General features: G+C 46.9%; 2 protein-coding genes across 3 annotated transcripts in view; both read left to right on the top strand.

Annotated features, from left to right (window-relative positions):
• Positions 1-17,409, top strand: part of LOC140418062 (uncharacterized) — a gene marked incomplete at its 5' end in the record, with an annotated part of 122,606 nt that overhangs the window by 56,975 nt on the left and 48,222 nt on the right. The gene's annotated exons all lie outside the window — the stretch shown is intronic.
• On the top strand, positions 76-17,020 carry LOC140422487 (uncharacterized). Of its 2 annotated transcripts, XR_011947483.1 has the most exons (3): positions 76-197; positions 2,941-4,270; positions 16,770-17,020. XR_011947483.1 is itself a non-coding variant. In XM_072507510.1 (2 exons), the coding sequence occupies exon 2, from the start codon at positions 3,322-3,324 to the stop codon at positions 4,021-4,023; it is 702 nt and encodes a 233-aa protein (XP_072363611.1). In that variant the 5' UTR covers positions 76-197; positions 2,941-3,321; the 3' UTR covers positions 4,024-4,715. The 2 variants fall into 2 exon arrangements, 1 of the variants encoding a protein (XP_072363611.1); XM_072507510.1 differs by lacking the exon at positions 16,770-17,020 and having other exon boundaries at positions 2,941-4,715.

Consider the following 17,409-nt stretch of genomic DNA (forward strand, 5'->3'; position numbering starts at 1 on the left):
ATGCGCAGGGGAGCTCACTTACACTGACCTTTCCGTTCAGGTGTTGACCAATGGAAAGACTCTGCCCCTCCGCCAATCAGAACTCCCCCATTGTCTCAATACGGAAGTTAGACATGGAGGTTTCTGCCGAGCAAAGCTGTTGTTCCTCCAACCCTGAATGAGCTGGAGCTGCTCACAGACTACTGTCTCCAACACCTGTGAGTAATACACTTTCTTTTATTTTCTCATTCTCACCTTCAATTGGTCACTTGCAGCAACTGAAGAGAAAGGAAGTGAATCCAGGGAGGGTGCAGACTCTGCAAAGCTTGGCCCAGGTCTCTCTCTCTCTCTCTCTCAAAGACATTGACATCCTTTGTTCCCTCAGCTTGACACATTTATTTGTCTGGCTAAAAGGATGGTCTCTTTCCGAATGTTCACAATTAAAGGGCTGGTTTCTCCAGGAGATGGCTGACATTTAAGGGGTCAGTAAACTGGCCAAATCCAACCCAGCCAACTACTTCCCTGTCGGAATATTCTCCATCATCAGCAAAGTGATGGAAGGAGTCATCAAAGGTCCTATTAAGTGGCACTTATTCTGCAACAACCTGCTCCTGGACGCTCAGTTTGGGTTCCGCCAGGGTCACTCAGCTCCTGACCTCATTACATCCTTGCTTCAAACTTGGACGAAAGAGTTGAATGCTAGAAGTGATGTGAGAGTGACATCAAGGCAGCATTTGACTGAGTATGGCATCAAGGAGCCCCAGCTAAACTGGAGTCAATGGGAATCGGGGGATAAATCTTCACTGGTTGGAGTCATACCTGGCACAAAGGAAGATGGTTGTGGTGATTGGAGGTCAATCATCTCTGCTCCAGGACATCACTGCAGGAGTTCCTCAGGGCAGTATCCCAGGCCCAACCATCTTCAACTGCTTCATACATGTTCTCCCTTCCATCATAAGGTGAGAAGTGGTGATGTTTGCGGATGACTGCACAATGATCAGCACCATTCTCAACTCCTCAGATAATGAAGCAGTCCATGTCCAAATTCAGTAAGACCTGGACAATATCCAGACTTGGGCTGATAAGTGGCAAGTTACATTTGCGCTACACAAGTGCCAGGCAACGACCATCTCCGAAAGAGAGGATCTAACCACCACCCCTTGACATTCAGTGGCATTCCCATCGCTGAAACCCGCACAACCAACATCCTGGGGGTTACCATTGATCAGAAACTGAACTGGACTAGCCATATTAATACTGTAGCTACCAGGGCAGATCAAGGGCTGGGAATCCTACGGTGAGTAACACGCTTCCTGATGCCCCAAAGCCTGTCCACCAGACATCTACAAGCACAAGTCAGGAGTGTAATGGAATACATTCCACTTTGCTGGATGAGTGCAGCTCCAACATCACGCAAGAAACTCTACTCTATCCAGGACAAAGCAGCCTGATTGATTGCAACCCCTTCCACAAACATTCAAACCTTCCACCACCGACAAGCAGTAGCAGCTGTGTATACCATCTACAAGATACACTGCAGTAACTCATAAAGATTCCTCAGACAGCACCTTCCAAACCCACAACCACTACCATCTAGAAGGACAAGAGCAGCAGATACCTGGGAACCTCACCACCTGGAGGTTCCCCTCCAAGTTACACACCACCTTGACTTGGAAATATATTGCCGTTCCTTCACTGTCTCTGGGGCAACATCCTGGAATTCCCTCCCTCACAGCACAGGGGATGTAGGGCAGCATGGTGGAGCAGTGGTTAGCGCTGCTACCTCACGGCACCGAGGTCCCAGGTTCAATGCCGGCTCTGGGTCACTGTCTGCGTTGAGTTTGCACATTCTCCCCGTGTTTGCATGCGTTTAGCCCCCACAACCCAAAGATGTGCAGGGTAGGTGGATTGGCCATGCTAAATTGCCCCTTAATTGTAAAAGATGAATTGGGTACTCTAAATTTATAAAAAGCAAATGAAAAAAACAGCACAGGGGATGTACCTACACCTCAAGGACTGCAGCAGTTCAAAAAGGCAACTCACCACTACTTCGGAAGGCCAACGAGGGATGGGCAATAAATGCTGGCCTGACCAGCATTGTCCACATCCCGTAAATTAATTTTTTAAAATTTAATATTGGACAGAGATATGTCTAGTGTTGTTATATGGTATGTATTATATATATTATTGATGGTTCTGTAATAAAATACATGTATTACTATTTCTATTTTTGTAATGTAGTACTGTACCTACATTATATATTTCCAGTCATACAATCATTGCAGCACTGACAGAATCCATTTGGGAACTCGAGTCAATGCTGACTCTCTGTACAGCAATCCAGTCAGTGCCATTCCCCCTCGATATCCCTGTTCACCTGCAAGTTTATTTTCTTCAAGTGACCATCCTATTTTATTTTAAATTATTGATCATCTCGACATCCACAACCCTTGTGGGCAGTGAGTTCCCTGTCATGACTACTCCATGAATAAATAAAATTCTTCCTCAGATTTCCCCATCTCTAATCAGTAAATGTACTTGTATGGAGATTCTCTACTCTTGTACAGGTTTTAGTGAGTTTAGATTTGTTGATCAGCATCTTCAGGAAAATTGGGAGGGAAAGTAAGTGAGTATACAGTCTGTATATTACCACATTTTTCATCCAGTAATATAGACATATATCTGTCTGGCAGCCTGCATGAAGTTTTTCAGGTCTCTGTGTCCAGGACAGGAAGCAGAGAGCTTGGATCTGTCAATGAGCCTGAATCAGCACCTTCAGGAGAATTGGGAGGGTGAATATTAGAAAAAGCAGAGTGAGAATGGAGGGAGTGTGTGTGGGATTGAGATTTAGAGCATTTCAGGGAAAGAGAGAGGAAAGAATGTTCGATAGAAACTAGAATTGCCTGTTCTGAATTTCTATCCTGTACTGACAATGATTCCTATTGTAAAATCTGTTTGCAGGAAGTTCGAACGAGAGGAGTTTGAGGCCGATATCTCAAACTAAATCTCACGTCAAGAACTGACTGAGTCACTCAATTCTTGGGATCACAGCCTTAGAATCTAGAAAGAGAAATGTTTGTCTATTCTGTCTGCTTCACGAGATTTTAAACAACAGTGTGTCTGGAAAAGCACTGAGACACACACACACCCGTGTGAGACTGTTACAGAGCACTGACTGTGCAAAGAGCTTTAACCAGTGACACAGCCTGAAAACATACTACACCATTCACAACAGGGAGAGACTACACCATTCACAACAGGGAGAGACTGTATAGGTGTTCTGTGTGTGGACGAGGCTTCAACTGACTATCCAACACGGTGAGACGCAAGATCACCCGGACCATGGATAAACCATGGAAATGTGAGGATTGTGGGAAGGGATTCGCAGCCCCGTGCGAGCTGGCAAGGCATCAACGCAGTCACACTGGGGAGAGGCCGTTTACCTGCACTGACTGTGGGAAGGGATTCACTCAGTTATCCCACCTGCAGACACACCAGCGAGTTCACACCGGGGAGAGGCCTTTCACCTGCTCTCAGTGTGAAAAGGGATTCAGTGACATTGGCAGCCTGCGGAAACACGAACGAGTTCACACTGGGGAGAGGCCTTTCACCTGCTCTCAGTGTGGAAAGGGATTCACTGACATTGGCAACCTGCGGAGACACGAACGAGTTCACACTGGGGAGAGGCCGTTCCCCTGCTCTGACTGTGGGAAGGGATTCACTCGGTTATCCAACCTGCAGACACACCAGCGAGTTCACACTGGGGAGAGGCCTTTCACCTGCATTCAGTGTGAAAAGGGATTCACTGACATTGGCAACCTGCGGAGACACGAACGAGTTCATACTGGGGAGAGGCCATTCATCTGCACTGTGTGTGATAAGGGATTCACTGACATTGGTAACCTGCGGAAACACGAACGAGTTCACACCGGGGAGAGGCCTTTCACCTGCACTGTGTGTGATAAGGGATTCACTCAGTTACCCCACCTGCAGACACACCAGAGAGTTCACACCGGGGTGAAGCCGTTCTTCTGCTCTGTGTGAGATAAGGGATTTGCTCAATTATCCAGCCTGCTGAAACACAATGTCACTCACACCAATGAGAGACCCTTTAAATGCTCCGACTGTGGGAATGGGTTTAAAAGCTCTCAGGTACTGATATCCCACCAGTGCATTCACACTGAGGAGAGACCGTTCAGCTGCTCTCACTGCACAAAGTGGTTTCAAACATCATCCACATTGCGGAGACACCAGCGAGTTCACACTGGAAAGAAGCCATTCACCTCTCACTGTGGGGAGGGATTTACTCAGTCGTCCAACATGCTGAGACACCAAAGGGTTCACAAGTGATGACAGGTTGGATTCTGCTGTTATTCCTGCTGCTAATCATGAGAATTTGGCTGATGATGGATAAATGAGCGTTTGGCTCAAGATGGATTGGAACTTTATGGGAAAACAAAATGTTAGATAAAGCTTTGTGTGAAGGAATGTCAAGACGGGCTCTTTTGGTAGCAAGCTGTAATCACTTGTTTTTGTACCAGACAAATTGCAGTAACGGCCTTGGGAATGGTTGCGCTAGCTTTAACGATAATTATAATTGAGGGGGCTGCCCTCAGCAATGAACCAAAAATGGATAAGAACTGCTGTCAGATGTATTGACTTTGGCTTACTATTGTAACTCTCAGAGATACAGCGGTCTTAGCACCGGCCGTGAAATAAAGTATACGTTGAAGTAACGAGGTGTTCGACTGATCATTTCATCCGGACTGGCAGCAAAGAATCCTCATTTGGTGTCAGGAGTGGGATTTCAAGGAGCCTCCCTGGAACCTGATGGCGTAACAGACTGATCGCATTCGGACCCTGAGGAGGGAATGTGCCACCAAACGTGAGTCCCCTTGTTACCATTTTGGTTTCCCCCTCTGCTGTCCCGAGTGTGGCCACGCCCTGCTGTTCGGTTTCTGAGGAGACTCTGACGAAATCAAAACAGTCCGCGAACCCGTTACGAATAAGGGTTGAAAGGGTTGGAGACCCTGGGAGGTTAGAATCCTTCCTAAAGACCCAGGTTGGAAACCCTGGGAGGTTAGAGTGCTCCCTAAAAGGTCCAGGGTTGGAGTCCCTGGGAGGTTAGAGTCCTTCCTAAAGTCCCGAGTTGGAAACCTTGGGAGGTTAGAGCCCTCCTTAAATCTCTGGGTAAATAGCCTGTGAGAGGTTAGAATCCTCTCCAAATTAGTAAGATGATTGAATGACGATGATCCTTAGGGTTGCCTAATACCTTCGCGATAAAAGATGGTTTTCGATAAATAAGTATATCAACCGGTGTCTCGACTTGTTCGACACTTCGGGTTGATCAGATTGAATATTACGGAGAACGGATAACTCTGTCCAAATTATATATTATAAAATTTAAATGGTGGTGCGGATAACACCTAAAGGAAACACAATAAACAGGGCTTGACCGTTGCGTACCCTGTCGGAACATTCGAACAATTTGATTTAGCCTCTTGATTGGGTAACGGGGCAGGATAACCCCGTTTAAATTCTTGATTGAATAAGCGATTTAGCATCGCTATCAAAAATAAGCAGGTAACCACAAGGATCATCTGAGGATAGGAGACAATGGGTAATACTTTAGATAGCACCTCTGATAGTGGAAGCGTGCTTCAGACTCTTTGTGAACAGTATCCGGAACATTCTCAGCAGCTGCGGCAGTTATCGGGAGAATTGCATAAGAATTTGGGAAAGGGCAATGGCCCCTGGGGGGGGGGATCAAAAGATTTGCCTACGGTTATGGAGGCACAGCAGATTATTTGGCAACATAACCGTAGCTCCACGGCTAAGAAATTGATTGAGTTATGGCGGGAGTACTGCCAAAAATTAAAAGATACATCTTTATTGGCTAGTTGGCAGGCTAACGCTTTAAAATTGGGTATTGAATTAACAGAAGGGGGAATTGTTAAGACTGCGGAGGTTTTAAGAAAGGAATGTGCCCACCATAGAAAAAGACCTAAGTCTGTAAAAAACCCCATTTCTAAATCAGGACCGTACGGTCAAATGGCCGGCCTTGCCTTGACCGAGGGAGACGATGAGGATGACCCTGAAAATTGGCAATATAGGGGATGACCGACTGTTACACCACCACTACCACCGCCTCCACCTTACATTCAAGCCCTTTATCCACCGCTCCCAACGCCACTATCACCACCTCCACCGTCGCAAGGAGTTCCGGCGTCTCGCACTCGTTCTAAAACCCATGCTAATCAATTCCCACAGATGAATCAAGAGTTAGTCCCGGGAAAAGAGGGGGCACTAGGGGTGGATTTCCCTGATTACCCAGATGATTATCAACCGCAATGTCAGTTTCCCGTCCGGCAAGTTCCCAATATAGCATACAACCCAGCCAACCCCCAGGGCCCAACAACCAGGCATTTCAAAATAATTAATAAATTAATAAAATTTCATCATCGAATTTACAGTGCAGAAGGAGGCCATTCGGCCCATCGAGTCTGCACTGGCTCTTGGAAAGAGCACCCTACCCAAGGTCAACACCTCCACCCTATCCCCATAACCCAGTAACCCCACCCAATACTAAGGGCAATTTATCATGGCCAATCCACCTAACCTGCACATCTTTGGACTGTGGGAGGAAACCGGAGCACCCGGAGGAAACCCACGCACACACGGGGAGGACGTGCAGACTCCGCACAGACAGTGACCCAAGCAGGAATCGAACCTGGGACCCTGGTGCTGTGAAGCAATTGTGCTATCCACAATGCTACTGTGCTGCCCCTGATACTGCCTGGGATACTACTGATTCAGTATTAATAAATTATACAATATGAATAATACAGTCAAACAGTTGATTGATCAGTAACATTTCAATAATAGTATTTCAGCTCAAATTCATCAATTGGGGGTACAGTTGGGTTAGTTTGAATCATTCTAATGGTTGGTCCCCTGTGTTTAGCGAATAGTTTTTTTATACACTTAGCACATTGGTATGTTATGTAAATGATGAATACAGCTACACAGGAGAATAAGATTATTCTTATTGTGGACATTCCAGTGTGTCCAAGCCACCCACAAATTTTATCCCAGAGAGAGATAAATTGGGGTGGATCAAGTTTTTTGATTTCTTTTTGGATATGTAATGCCAAATCTTTAACTTCTTTAGAGTTATTGGGAATGAAAGTGCAACATTCTGCACTTTGACATCTTCTGGATTATACACAAAAGTTTGTTGAAAGGGTTCATTTTCTTGCAGAGATAAAAAGAGGCGTATAGCTTGGAATGATGCCATTCGCATCTCCAAACGTTTTTAAAAAAAATATTTGTCACTCAAATGGACTGGGAGTAAAAGTTGGATTGCTGCCAAATTCCCGTTATCAAATGTCTTTGAACAATCTGTTCTTTTGGAATATAGATTAGCTTTTAATCAAAGTGTTTTTTTAAAAACCAGCTTCCACATTGTTTGAAGTTTTAATTCCCAGGCTAATTCTAAACATTTATTTTAAAATATCAAACGCAATAACTTATTAAACATATATAACTGAACCAATCTTATGCTGGCTCTTGGTTTTCTGTAGATGAATTCGTCGATTCTATTAAAGAAAGCACAACTAACAAGATATGTTAATTTCTTAAAATTAATAAAGCAATATTCAGAATAATGACAGTTCTCTTAAATTGACAGTTCTTGACTATCCCACCTGCACTCAGATCCTTGCTTCTATTTACAACAGCCTCCAGTCGGTGGCTAACCTTACCCTCCAGCAGGACATTGTGGTTTACAGCTCCCACTCTGTCACGGCACTGCTCGGACAGCTCCAAACCCAACATTTAACCATGGCTCGGCAGAACAAATACGAGATTTATCTCCTGAATAATCCCAAGCTCCAATTTCGCCACTGCACCACTATCAATCCAGCAAGTTTTCTCTCCGAACCACCCTCGGAATGCTCACAGCCAGGCCACGATTGCCTGACGCTCCTCAGAGAGGAAGCCTCCGACACTCGCCTGCCTGATGTAGACTTAACTGTTTTCACCGATGGCAGTGTTTCCATCGGGGAAAGGGGGGATAGATTATCAGGGTACGCTATAGTTAATCAGCAGGGAGAAACCCTGGAAGCATCAGCATTTGAAACACCGTTCTCCGCCCTACAAGCCGAGCTATTTGCACTTATCCGAGCATGCGTGTTAGGAGAGAATAAGAAAATAAACATTTACACAGACTCCAGATACGCATTTGGAGTCACACACGACTTTGGTCAATTATGGAAGAACAGGGGATTTCTTACATCTGCAGGCACTCAGATATCCCACAAACAGTTAGTTACACAATTACTACAGGCTTTAATGCTCCCTAAACAAATAGCCGTAATAAAGTGCGCTGCCCATACCACCAAGCCAAAGAGGCTTCTCGCTTAAAAGACATGGTGGTACCAAAAATGATGAGCCAGACTAAAAGCTCTAAGGGTCAGTCTCCTTCTGAAAAGCCAATGCCGACCATCACTGACGTCATTCAGTTACAGGAGGACGCTCCTGCTTGTGTAAAAAGACTATGGGAAGAATTGGGATGTTATGATCCTGTAAACAAATTGTGGGTCACCCCGGCAGGGCAAACTTGTATGCCCGATGCATTAGCAGCCTGGGTCACCGAATGTGTTCACTTTGCAACTCATTGTGGTGCACGTGCAACAGGTGACGTGCTGCTCAAAACATGGTGGCATCCGAGACTGCAAGGTATAGCGCAAAATATTAGCAGCCGTTGCCTGGTATGCCAGCAGTATAACCCTGGAAAAGCAATACCCTGTGAAATGGGTAAAACCCCGCTACCAGAAGGTCCCTTTGAGACACTCCAGATGGATTACATTGAGTTGGAAAGATGCCAATGTTATAAACATGTATTGGTTATTGTTGATGTATTTAGTAAATGGATAGAAGCTTACCCCACTGTAGATAACAAAGCTTCCACGGTAGTAAAAGTTTTGATGCGAGAAATTGTTCCTAGATTTGGGATTCCATATCGATTAAGCTCTGATAATGGACCTCATTTTGTGGGACAGAGTAATGAGGAATTTTGTACTCAGCTGGGAATAAAACAACAATTACATTGCGCATACCGACCCCAAGCCACGGGAATGGTAGAAAGGGTTAATCAGACATTAAAAACAAAACTGGCAAAACTACAGGCAGAGACTGGAGCCACTTGGTTCAAATTATTGCCTGTTGCCCTCTTCCAAATACGTGCAACCCCAGCTGGAAAGACGCGACTGAGTCCCGCCGAAATTTTATACGGAAGACCCTTGCGTACTCCTTGGGATCAAGGGAAACATAAGGAAGTACAGTTTCACCATATGACCACTGAAATGCCAACTATGTGATAGCCTTGACTAAAGTACTAAAGGGCCTCCATTCACGGGTACGAGCTGCTTATGAGGAGATACCTCCCTTGTCCAGTTCTGTCACTATTAATCCGGGGGAGTATGTTCTGATTCGTAATTGGGTTAGGAAGGGATTAGAACACCAATGGGAAGGACCACACCAGGTCCTACTCACTACTCCCACTACTGTAAAAGTGGAAGGCAGAAATGCCTGGATCCACATCCACCATTGTAAGGTTGTGAAAATGCAATAGAGAATAACCCTCTGTTTCAAGCCCAAGGTAATAACTTCAGCATCATTCACGGGATGAAGGACAGCCTTATTATCGTAACCCTGCTGGGACTTTTGGATACGGGAGAGGCCAAGCGAAGAACCTGTGGCCCCAAGGGAAGACGGACTCATCACCTCTGTCGAGGAGACACCTTACAATGCACTAGTCAAGGCCCAGGAGAAGGACCTTGGAACGCGACCCCTGCGGACGGATGTTCGGCCTACGTACAACGATGCAATCGGACCATACTCATCAGTGGAGTGACTAAGGGCAACCTACCCTGTCATCAGGTCAACTGTAAATGGGACTATAGCTGCAGAAACAAAAAAAAGACTTTACCCTTGGGATGCGTTGACCAAGGGAGGCTGCGGGAAAAAAAAGGGAATTACATGTAAACACGTATCTGTATATGTCATATGTGTACGCAAAGGATATGAATGTTTCTGGTTGCTGGGTATGTACACATATCCCGACCCATGCTAAGGGAGGGATCCCCCTCAGACCTGTTCCGCTTAACCTGTCGGAAACAGTAGAATGGCATATTTACCAGAATGGTACTCGTCAATCCCCCAGGACTATAAGAATTGCATCTATGGTAAGACACCCAGACGGCGGGGCAGCTTCTAGTTTATCGTTTCTCCCCATATCCCCAAGACCTTGGAAAGAGGGGGGCTATCCAATGAACACCTTTGAGATGTGGTACCAACCAAGTTATAACAAATCCCACCAGCCTCCGTTTCTTACCCTCACTAATACCAACATGGGAAGACCGCTGGGAATAATATGTTTAGTAAGGAATGTGGTTAAAGGGATATTCGTAGGTGCGAGTTAATGTGAGCACAGATTTGTGGTGGCCAACATATCCGAGGTCTATCCCATATATACGTCTCCTCAGTTTTATGGGTGTACACTGGACGTCCCATACTCAAATGGGACAGGTACCTTCAAGTACTCCTTGATGGCTGAAAGGTTTGATGTGGACAAACTCACTTCGTACAATGGGACGTACTTTATTTGTGGCCACAAGGCATATCCCTGGCTGCCAGAGAATTGGACGGGATCCTGTTATCTGGGGTATGTAGTCCCCTTTATACACCACCTCGCCAATTTAAGCGACCATTACCAAATGATGAAGCGACAAAAGAGAGCAATAACCGAAACGCAACGATACTTTGGGATCCTGCTTCCCCCTATCGGGGTAGCTCTTGCAATAATGATGATCCATCTCGATTGCACTTTGGAAAGTCGGACCACAAGATGGCGGTCCTTTTCCCGGCATACAAGCAGAAACTTAAGCTGGAGAATCTGGTTATGAACGTTGTGCAATGCTGGTCCGAGGCAACAGAAGAGCTCTTACGTGACTGGTCCATATTCAAGAACTCAGCAGCCAACTTAAACGAGTATGCCAGCACCATCACAGATTTCAGCAGCAAGTCTGTAGAAGATTGGGTGTCAAAGAAGGTAGTACGTACGTTACCCATGAACCCATGGTTTAATCGGGAGATTCACTCCCGACTGAAGGCCACGTCTGAGGCGTTCAAGTCAGGCAACCCTGACCTATACAAAAAAATCTAGGTACGACCTCTGCAAAGCCAACAGGGATGCCAAGAGACAACAGAAGAGTTGTCCAGACTAAGCTAGAATCATGGACTCTCATCGATTGTGGCGAGGCTTAAACAACATAATGCGCTAAAAAGCAAAGCCGAGTAGGATCTTTAGCAACAGCGCACCCCTTCCCAACAAACTCAATGCATTCTATGCTTATTTCGAGCAGGAAACCAACAAACCTTTGACATCTGCCCCAGCAGCCTTGGGCACACCCATGCCCATCGTCACAGCGTCCAAAGTCAGATTAGCCTTCTTGAAAGTGAACCCTTGGAAAGCGGCGGGTCCTGACTGAGTCCCTGCCGTGCACCCAGATCCTGCGCGGACCAACTGGCAGGTGTGTTCGCGGACATCCTGAACCTCTCCCTGCTCCGTTCTGAGATTCCCACCTGCTTCAAGAAGACCACCATCATACCGGTGCCAAAGAAGAACCAGGCAATGTGCCTCAATGAATACCGTCCGGTGGCCTTGACATCGATCATTATGAAATGCTTAGACCACAGCTGGAGTAATGTGTGCAGTTTTACTCCCCTTACCTTAGGAAAGGTATTGCCACAGAGGAACAGCAACAAAGTTTCACCAGACTTGTTCCGGGTTTGGCAGGACTGTCCTATGAATGCAGATTGGGGAAACTAGGCCTCTTTTCTCTGGAGTTTCAAGGAATGAGAGGGGATTTCATTGAAACTTACAAAATCCATTAAGGAATAGACAGGGTGGGTGCAGGTGAGAGGTTTCCCCTGGTTGGAGAGTCTGGAACCAGGGGACACAATTTCAAACTAAGGGAGAAGCCACTTAGGACCGGTCTCGGAGGAGACATTTCTTTACTCCGAGGGTTGTGAATCTTTGGAATTCTCTACCCTAGAGGGCTGTGGAAGTTCAGTCACTGAGTGTGTTTAAAGCAGAGACTGACAGATTTCTTTCTCTTTGTTTAATAAATTATGTTTTTCTAATTAAGAGGCAGTGTGGCGAGGCCAATTCACCAATGCTGCACATCAAGTTCAGTTGTGGATCTGAGACCCACAAGGCACTAGGAGAGTGTGCAAACTCCACATGGACAGTGACCCGGGGCCAGGATCGAACTCAGGTTCTTGGGGCCGTGAGGCAACAGTGCTAACCACTGGGCCACAGGCCACCTAACTGACAGATTTTTAAATATTAATAACACAAATGGATATGGAGATAGTGTGGGGAAAAAGACATTGAATCATAGAATCATAGAATTTACAATGCAGAAGGAGGCCATTCAGCCCATTGAGTCTGCACCGGCCCACCTTGCACAGACTTAATCTGACACGGCTGGTAGAACAAATGGAGGAGGACTTTAAGAGGTGGGACATGCAGCCTTTATCGCTGGCGGGCAGGGTGCAAGCAATTAAGATGATGGTCCTCCCGAGGTTCTTATTTGTATTTCAATGTCTCCCTATTTTAATCACCAGGACCTTTTTTAATAAAATAGATAGGAGCATTACGAGCTTTGTGTGGGCAGGGAAAGTTCCGAGAGTAAATAGGGGGGTTCCTTCAGCGCAGTAGGGACAGAGGAGGACTGGCACTACCGAACTTGGGAGATTATTATTGGGCCACCAATGTGGCAATGATACGTAGATGGATGATGGAGGGTGAGGGAGCGGCGTGGAAAAGGCTGGAGAGAAGGTCCTGTAAAGGGACGAGTCTAGAGGCGCTGGTGACGGCGCCGCTACCGTTCTCACCGAAAAAGTACACCACGAATCCGGTGGTGGCAGCAACACTGAACATATGGGGACAGTGGAGGCGACAGAGAGGGGTGCGGGGAGCCCTGGTGGGGTCCCCTATCAGGAACAACCATAGGTTCGCCCCAGGAAGAATGGATGGAGGATTTCAGAGCTGGTACCAGTTGGGAATTAGGAAGGTGGGAGATTTATTCATAGATGGGACTTTTGCGAACTTGGGAGCACTGGAGGAAAAGTATAAGTTACCCCGGGGGAATTTCTTGAGATATATGCAGGTGAGGGCGTTTACTAGACAACAGGTGAGGGAATTTCCGCGGCTCCCGACACAGGGGATACAGGACAGGGTGATTTCAGGGGTGTGGGTCGGAGAGGGCAAGGTGTCAGAGATTTATAGAGAGATGAGGGAAGAGGGGGAGGAGTCGGTGGGCGAACTAAAAAGAAAGTGGGAAGAAGAATTAGGGGAGGAGATAGAGGAGGGTATGTGCGCTGATGCCCTAAGCAGGGTAAATTCCTCTTCCTCATGCGCCAGGCTTAGCCTGATTCAATTTAAGGTGCTACATAGAGCACACATAACGGGGGCAAGATTGAGCAGGTTCTTTGGAGTGGAGGACAAATGTGGGAGGTGTGGCGGGAGCCCGGCAAACTACGCACATATGTTTTGGGCGTGCCCGGCACTGGAAGGGAGTGACGGGAGTGATTTCGCAGGTGGTGAAGGCCCGGGTCAAACCAGGCTGGGGGTTAGCTCTATTTGGAGTTGCGGAAGAGCCGGGAGTGCAGGAGGCGAAAGAGGCCGATGTCATGGCCTTTGCGTCCCTCGTAGCCCGGCGCAGGATCCTACTCATGTGGAAGGAGGCGAAACCCCCCGGACTGGAGGCCTGGGTAAACGATATGGTGGGGTTTATTAAACTGGAGCAGATAAAGTTTGCCCTGAGAGGATCGGCTCAAGGGTTCACCAGGCGGTGGCAGCCATTTCTCGACTACCTAGGGGAACGTTAGAGGGAAGACAGATGACCAGCAGCAGCAACCCGGGGGGGGGGGGGGGGGGGGGGAGGAGGAGGCTTAGTTGAGTATAGGTCAATAGAGTACGAGGTTTTGTTACTTGTATATTATTATTATTATTGTTAAAAAGTTAAAAAATTCCTGTTTTGTTATTGTTATCGTTTCGCTTGTTTTGTAAGCGGGAAAAATGTTGCTCAGGGAAAAAAAATTTCAATAAAATATATTTTTTTAAAAAAGAGTCTGCACCGGCCCTTGGAAAGAGCACCCAACCTAAGTCCACAACCCCACCCAACCTTTTAGGACACTAAGGGCAATTTAGCATGGCCAATCCACCTAACCTGCACATCTTTGGACTGTGGGAGGAAACCAGAGCACCCGGAGGAAACCCAGGCAGGCACAGGGAGAAAGTGCAAACTCCACACAGACAGTGGCCCAAGCCGGAATCGAACCTGGGACCCTGGAGCTGTGAAGCAACTGTGCTACCCACTGTGCTACCGTGAAGTGGATGATCAGCCATGATCGTATTGAATGGCGGCGCAGGCTCGATGGGCTGAATGGCCTACTCCTGCTCCGACGTCCGATGGTATAAAGATAGGTAGGAAAGTAAATTGTGAAGAGGACATAAGGAGACTACAAAGGATAGATGTAGGTTACGCGAGTGGGAAAAGATCTGCCAAATGGAGAATAATGTGAGAAAATGAGAAATTGTCCATGTTGCCAGAAGAATAAAAAGGTTTCTGATCTGAATAGTGAGAGACTCAGAGGGATATGGGTGTCCAAGAGCATGAATCACAAAAAGGGAATTGAATACAAAAGTAGGGAGGTTGTGCTTCAGTTACACAGGACATTGATGAATCCACATCTGGAGCACTGTGTACAGTATCGCTCTCATTTATGAAATGATGTCAATGTGTTGGAAGCAGTTCAGAAAAGGTTTACTGGACTCGTACCTGGAATTGGAGGCTGGTCTTATGAGGAATGATTGGACAGGCTGGGCTTGTGTCCAATGGAGTTTAGGTGACTTGATTGAACCGTATCAGATCCTGAGGGGCCTTGACAGGGTGGATGTGGAAAGGATGTTTCCTCTTGTGGGAGAATCTAGAAATTGGAGTCACTTTAAAAGCAATAACTTGCCCATTTAAGGCAGAGGAGAACTTTTTTCTCTCAGAGTTGTGAGTCTTTGGAACTCTCTTCCTCAAAGGGCAGTGAAAGCAGAGTATTTGAATATTTTGAAGATGGAGTTGAATAGATACTTTATTAGCAAACTTATCGGGGGGCGATGGGAGTTGAGGTTACAATCAGATCAGCCGGGAACGTATTGAATGGTGGAGCAGGCTCGAGGGGCCGAGTGGCCTACTCCTGCTGCTAATTTGTATGTTATCACATCCTTTATGATAGATTGTAGCATTTTCCCTCCTACTGATGTCAGGCTGATGGGTCTGTGGTTCCTGTTTTCTCTCCCTCCTTAAATAGTGGGGTTACATTTACCACCTTCCAATCTGCAGGAACCATTCCAGAATCTATCGAATTTTGAAAGATGACCACCAACGTATCCACTATCTCTACAGCCGCCTCTTTCAACACTCTGGGATGGAGAGCAGCAGCTTTTGGAGATTTATTAACTTTCAACCACATTAATTTCTCCAGTACTGCTTTTTCACTAATACTAATCTCTTTCAGTTCCTCGTGCTCACTGGTTCCTTGGTTCTCTGTTTTTGGGACGATTTCTGTATCTTCCTCCATGAGACAGACACACATTGTTTAGTTTCTCTGTCATTTCCTTATTCTCCATTATAAACTCTCCTGTCTTTGCCTGCAATGGACCCACATTGGTCTTTGCGAATCTTTTCCTTTTCACATTTTGCAGGAACTTTTCCAGTCGTTTTTTTATGTTTCTAGCCAGTTTGCTCTCATATTCTATTTTCTCTTTATGAGTTTCTTGATCCTCCTTTGCTGAATTCTAGAACAAGTTTCCAATCCTCGGGGTTACACTTATTTTGGCAACTATATGAGTGACAAGATCTTTTATTTTATCTTCAAAAATGAGCCCAAGGAGACTTCCAGGTGCGGCGATGACCAGCTGAGTCGCGCGTTTCGGCAGCTCCCGGTGAAACGGACTTTTGGGCTCTTGATAAGGAGCCCCAACGGCAATTTTGACGGCTAAAAACACCGTGCGGTAAACCAGAAAGGAATCCCCCCTGGATACGGATGAAAAAAGGAGGAGAAAGTGGCCGGATTGCAGTGGATCCTTTAGAACAGCGGCAAGGAAGGCAAGCAAAAACCAAGATGGCGTCGGAAGGTGGCAGTTTAACATGGGGCCCTGAACAACAAGAGTTTTTGAAATGCTGTGTGGAAGAACTCAAAAAGGAAATGAAGAAAGAGCTGTTGGCCCCGATACTACAGGCGATCGAAGGGCTAAAGGAGGAACAAAAGACCCAGGAGCGGGAGCTTCGGGTCGTGAAGGCAAAGGCAGCTGAGAATGAGGACGACATACAGGGCCTGGTGGTGAAGACGGAGACGCATGAGGCACATCAGAAACAATGTGTGGAAAGGTTGGAGGCACTGGAGAACAACGCAAGGAGGAACAACCTGAGGATTCTTGGTCTTCCTGAAGGTGCGGAGGGAGCGGACGTCGGGGCATATGTGAGCACGATGCTGCACTCGTTAATGGGAGCGGAGGCCCCGGCGGGTCCGTTGGAGGTGGAGGGAGCATACCGAGTGATGGCGCGAGGACCGAGAGCAGGAGAAATTCCCAGAGCCATAGTGGTGAGATTCCTCCGTTTTAAGGATAGAGAAATGGTCCTTAGATGGGCAAAGAAAACTCGGAGCAGTAAATGGGAGAACGCTGTGATCCGCGTTTATCAAGACTGGAGTGCGGAGGTGGCGAGAAGGAGGGCGAGCTTTAATCGGGCCAAGGCGGTGCTTCATAAAAAGAAGATAAAATTTGGAATGCTGCAACCGGCAAGACTGTGGGTCACATATCGAGGGAGGCACCACTACTTTGAGACGGTGGATGAAGCGTGGACTTTTATTGTGGAAGAAAAACTGGAATGAGCGGGTTATTAAAAAGAACGTTTGAACAAAGTGGTGGGGCGAATGTGGGGGGCGAAGAGGGGGGTTAAAAAGGGGGAAAGAGGAGTTTTATGTATTAATCCTGCGATGTGTTAACTTTTCTCTCTTCCACAGGTGGTGATGGGGGGAGGAGGGGAGGTGGAGGAGATGGGGCGTTGGCCATTGGGGGTGGGGCCAAGGGAAAAGCGCGGGCTTGGTTCCCGCGCTATGATAATCATGGCGGGAATAGAGAAGCAGGAAGGAGGGGGCATCGCACGGTGCGAGCCGAGGTCACGGGGGGAAGCCGAGGTCGGCCAGAGTTTGCTGACTTCTGGGAGCAACATGGGGGGAGTAATTACGCTAGCGGGGGATCTAGCGGGGGGGTGGGAGGGAGGAATTACTGGGTTGCTGCTGCTG

Source organism: Scyliorhinus torazame, chromosome 5 (genome assembly GCF_047496885.1).
Source record: "Scyliorhinus torazame isolate Kashiwa2021f chromosome 5, sScyTor2.1, whole genome shotgun sequence".
NCBI classification, from domain to species: Eukaryota; Metazoa; Chordata; class Chondrichthyes; order Carcharhiniformes; family Scyliorhinidae; genus Scyliorhinus; species Scyliorhinus torazame.

Coding starts and splice junctions, on each gene's coding strand:
- LOC140422487 (XM_072507510.1), top strand. CDS start 3,322: ATGGATAAACCATGGAAATGTGAGGATTGTGGGAAGGGATTCGCAGCC.